General features: G+C 34.4%; 1 protein-coding gene across 1 annotated transcript; it reads left to right on the forward strand.

Annotated features, from left to right (window-relative positions):
* The first annotated feature begins 266 nt into the window (after positions 1-266).
* Positions 267-1,516, forward strand: LOC126025839 (casein kinase I-like). The gene is made up of 2 exons (XM_049785585.1): positions 267-963; positions 1,194-1,516. Exons 1-2 carry the CDS (start codon positions 267-269, stop codon positions 1,514-1,516), a joined length of 1,020 nt encoding a protein of 339 aa, XP_049641542.1.
* Positions 1,517-5,173: the final 3,657 nt, after the last annotated feature.

Consider the following 5,173-nt stretch of genomic DNA (forward strand, 5'->3'; position numbering starts at 1 on the left):
AGAAGCTATGCAAAGCGGCTGCTGCCCACAATTAAGTGGCGGACTCTTGTAACCTCGAGAAAAAAAAACTGCAACCGGTTCTGGGGAGGAACTGATGAAGCTCCCATTAACTAAAACTTATCAAAACTCTTGAGAAAGCATGGCATTTAAGTTCGTGCCACCCTCTTCGGTACTTTTTAGTTAAGCAACCCCAGAGGCGGCTTCTCCCACAGTATTCCTAGTAGCTGAGTTGACCCCAGCTGTTATATTTCTTGTGCGCTATGGAAATGGCAGCCACTAAAGACAGAAGATATGAAACTATTATTGGAGGGAAATATAAACTATTAAAAATGCTTGGTTCTGGCTCCTTTGGAGAGGTTTATTGTGCCATTGACATCACTAACGACAATGAAGTGGCAGTGAAATTAGAATCTAAGAGAACCAAGTACCCCCAGTTGTTAAACGAAAGTAAACTCTACCGGCTTCTCCAGGGGGCCATTGGTTTTCCTCGTCTGTTGTGGTATGGCGAGGATAAACATCATAATGCATTGGCCATGGACCTTCTTGGACCCAGGTTAGAATATTTCTTCAATATCTGCTCAAGAAAGTTCTCTATGAAAACGATACTTATGTTAGCTGATCAGATGATAAGTAGACTTGAATATCTGCATAGTAAGGATTTCATACACAGAGACATTAAGCCAGAAAACTTCCTTATGGGTCCTAGCTGCTGCCTCTCTAATTTTTGTAAGGACACTCAGAAGAGGAAAAGGAGCAAGGTAAATTCTCCAGATCAGCCTTACTCAAAATTTAGCCAATTATATCTTGTGGATTTGGGTTTGGCAAAGAAGTACAGAGAAAAATCAAAACAACATATACCTTATAGAGAAGTTCAACATCTAGTTGGTACTGCCCGATATGCTAGCATTAATACTCACTGTGGTGTTGAACAAAGTCGCCGAGATGACTTGGAGGCATTAGGATATGTTTTGATATATATGTATATTTTTTTGTTTGTTTTGTTTTGTTTTGTTTTTGTTTTTGTTTTTGGGTCACACCCGGCAGTGCTCAGGGGTTACTCCTGGCTGTCTGCTCAGAAATAGCTCCTGGCAGGCACGGGGGACCATATGGGACACCGGGATTCGAACCAACCACCTTTGGTCCTGGATCGGCTTCTTGCAAGGCAAAAGCCGCTGTGCTATCTCTCCGGGCCCATGTTTTGATATATTTTAATAGAAGCAGTCTGCCATGGCAAGGATTAGTGGCTGCCTCAATGAAACAAAAGTGGGATCATATGAAAGAAAAGAAGATTGAAATTCCCATTGAAGATTTGTGTAAAGACATTCCTAAAGAATTTGCCATATACTTAAACTATTGTCATGAGTTGGGTTTTGAAGACACCCCAGATTACGAGTATCTTAGACAACTATTCCAGATTCTTTTCAAAAACTTGAATTATAAATATGACTACATTTATGACTGGACTTCAATTCCAATGTGTAATGTGCAGGAAAACCAACCTCTCGCTGGGAATTAAGCTGATGAGACAACTTACAAGTAAGTTTATCAGGTATGAATCACAACAAAAGAATTCTAGGATGTATGGGCAGGAGGGAGGCACAAGCGGTAAGAACTATAAAAGTTCTGAACTGGTACCAGGAAATGGTTTGCCAATGCGCACTAACCGTCGGATCAACCGTACCAAAATGAGTGATAAGTTAACGGAAAAAAATACAACTGCGCATGCGTAATAAAACCCACTATTCACCCCACGTGCGCTTTTCTACAGGCCCAAGCCTCATCCTCAAAGACGACTAGTTCTGCTTCCGGTTTGTAGGTTACGTTCGATCAACCGTACCAAAATGAGTGATAAGTTAACGGAAAAAAAAACAACTGCGCATGCGTAAGAAAACCCACTATTCACCACACATGCGCTTTTCTACAGGCCCAAGCCTCATCCTCAAAGACGACTAGTTCTGCTTCTAGTTTATAGGTTACGTCTGATCATTAACGGAAAAAAATACAACTGCATGCGCAGTTTTGAAAGTAAACACTTTGATTTTATAATTGTGATAGAGAAAATGTGATAAAGCTGAAAAAAACTAGAGATAAATTCTGGAATTGTGTTTTCAGATATTAATCCAAGATATTTCTGAAAAGCTATTGGAGTCAAGAATTAGTAGCACTTCTACTCCCATGGATTGAATTTTGCCTTTTTCACTATCAAATCAAGTAGTCATCCTAATTCAATATGTTTATAAATGGTTCTATATACTCCATCTATCTGAAATACTTAATGTAATTTCTTGCTTATATATTTGTTTGCAACCTTTACTCTTCTAAAACCTCTCTTAGACAATTTATTCCACAAGTTAGCAAAGAGAAATCCATTATTATTATATTTGAATCAATGATACTTTATTATGAAGAATTTAATTTATTGTTGCTTAATTTTTCTCATTATCTAAAATTCTGTAAACAAAAATATAAATACAAAATTTTTGTTTTGGGTATTTTAGTTTGGAGGGTCATTCACACTCATCAGCGCTCAGGTATTCCTGACTCTGTACTAAGGAATCACTCCTGGAAGTGCTCAAAGAAACATATGGGGTGCTGGGGATCAAACCTTGTGTGAGGCAATGGCTCTACCTGTTGTACTATCATGCTCCTAAATAAAATATTTTAACCAGAAAAAAAATAATAATAATGCCACTTACACCAGCTCTTTGGTAAAGGGTACGACCTGATTACACTTTATTTCTAAAACATGTCAACTATATTCTTGTGAGACAATTTTCCTTCAATATGATAAAATGAAATTAATGACACTTAATAGTTACATAAACAATTAGTTTTATGCCCAGATTTTAGAGTGTTTATGTAGTATATGATATTGAGAAATCTATTTTCTCCATTGATATTTTCATTTGATCTTAGCCAAAAGGCCAAGAAGTGATTTTCATTGATATTTTCAATAAAATTGGTAAAATAATAAAAAAAAAAAAGAAAGAAAAGGAAGTAGCAACAGGGCTTGAATCAGAAGCAAATTGTTAAGGATTAATGAGAAAACATTGAAGGTAAGTGTTAATATCATTTTAGCTAATTAAATGAGAAAGATTTCAGAACAAAGAATCAGCAATAGGGAATATAAATTCACAAATCTGACAATTTAAGTGTACTTATTAATAATATAATGGCAGAGCACAACTGGAAATCAACTGAGGTAAAAGGGAGATCATGTAATAGACACCGTCTTTGTTTTAAAGGAGTAATAGACCCAGATTTCAGAGATATCGCAGAAGGATTGGAAATATGGTATTAAGGGTGTAACACTGGGACATTAGTGACTCATGCCTAGAAATAAATAAGCATAGTTATAAAATGGATATAAATCTGTAATCAATATGAGGATTATAGCAGCAATTATAAAAGTTTTTTTATGCTTTTAAAAATAGCACCAAGAGTATGGTTGTCTATAGTTATAATTTAGGTTTTTCTTTTTAGAACATGAATGAGATTTAGATTATCTAAATAAATATTTACAGTTCCCAAAATTAGGGCTGAAAGATGTTCTTTGCTCTCTAAAATTGTTGCTAATTAAAAATAAATTTGTAAGCAATCATATGGGTTTTTTATTTCAAATATAAATTTCAGAACTTTTACAACAAATTATATTGAAATAACAATATAAATGACCGGTTTGCCTTATATAAATACTATGAAATCTTTAGATAACATTGTAACATGTATACTATTAATATTTTTGCTCTCTCATATTACTTTTACCCTATGGGAATGATATATAGTTACAATATTTGCATTGTCATCATTTTTTCAATCTTTATCAAACAATGACTGTGTTTACTTCCCTTGTAAGCATGCAACCAGCTATTAGGATACAAGTCTTAATAAGATGATGCTTTCTCAAGTTTCACACAGGCTGGATAGAAAACCAAGTATAAACAATTACAATTCAAAGGGGGATAATTAAAAAAAAAGTTTTTTTTTTTTTGTTAAAAAAATGCATGTTCAATTGGTATTCAAATAAAGTGCCACACACAAATCTACCCCAAGAACTTGGGAGGAAGATATGAGGAGACTTTCTCAGAAAAATATTCAATAATGAGGGACAGATAAGAAAATAAAATGTGAGAATGACAACATGTTTAGGTCAATAGGATAAGAGAGTATTGTCTCTGGAGTGGAGTAGAAGCAGCTTGATCGATGTTGCTAGTGGCTTATTTTCAAAGATTTAATGTGAAATGTGAGACACAACAGAATTTGAGGTAGATCAGTCAGATTCTTATGTCACCTAGAAACAGTTTTGAGCTTTATCCTTAAATGCATAATTTAAATATTATTTTAAATATAGACTGCAATTTCTGGGGGAGAATGACGTTAGCATTTGAAAGGAAGAATTCTGTAAATGGGGCCAATATTAAGGACTGGATTAGTTATCTAGCACCTAGATCACTGTGAACCCATTAGTGGACTGTAAATGCAGCTGCACATTAGGATCACCTGGGAGCTTTAACAACTATTGATATTACAGTTGCTGGAGAAATAGTTCATTGTTAAGGTGCTTGCCTTGCATGCAGCCACCTGGGCATTACTAAGTATTAGCAAAAAATAAAATTAGCATTGAGAATGATTCTTTACTTTTCTTCAAGGTGTCCATGTTGATGGTAGTAGCATAAATGCTGTTAAAGAAAGTAGGTAAATGAAAATGTCTGAAAAATTATTTTGAGTGTTTTAGCTGGAGTATTAACACAGTTTATCCTTGGAGAAGACTGGAGTAAATAATTCACTTTATGTATTTCCAAATTTGTCAGTCTTTTTTGAGGTATCTTTGACAATAAGTATAAATTAGAATACCCTTTAAAATTAAACTAATTTTAGTGCAGTTTTAGGATCATAGCAAATTAAGGGGTCTTTTGTACTTTCTATTTCACTCATGAACAATGTTCCTCACTAAATGTACCCTGACACCACCAGAATGATATATAATAAATGGACTGTTTTTTGTCATATCATCTATAGTTTACATTTGGATTCTTTAGATACAATGCACATCATTAACAAAGGTACAATGTGAAATATCTTATAATAGCATTTAGCATAGTTTCACTACCTAAAAATTTCCTAAAACTTCCTGCGTTTTTTAATCTTTATCTTTTTTCCATGGTTCTTCCGA

Source organism: Suncus etruscus, chromosome 13 (assembly GCF_024139225.1).
Source record: "Suncus etruscus isolate mSunEtr1 chromosome 13, mSunEtr1.pri.cur, whole genome shotgun sequence".
In the NCBI taxonomy this organism is placed as follows: Eukaryota; Metazoa; Chordata; class Mammalia; order Eulipotyphla; family Soricidae; genus Suncus; species Suncus etruscus.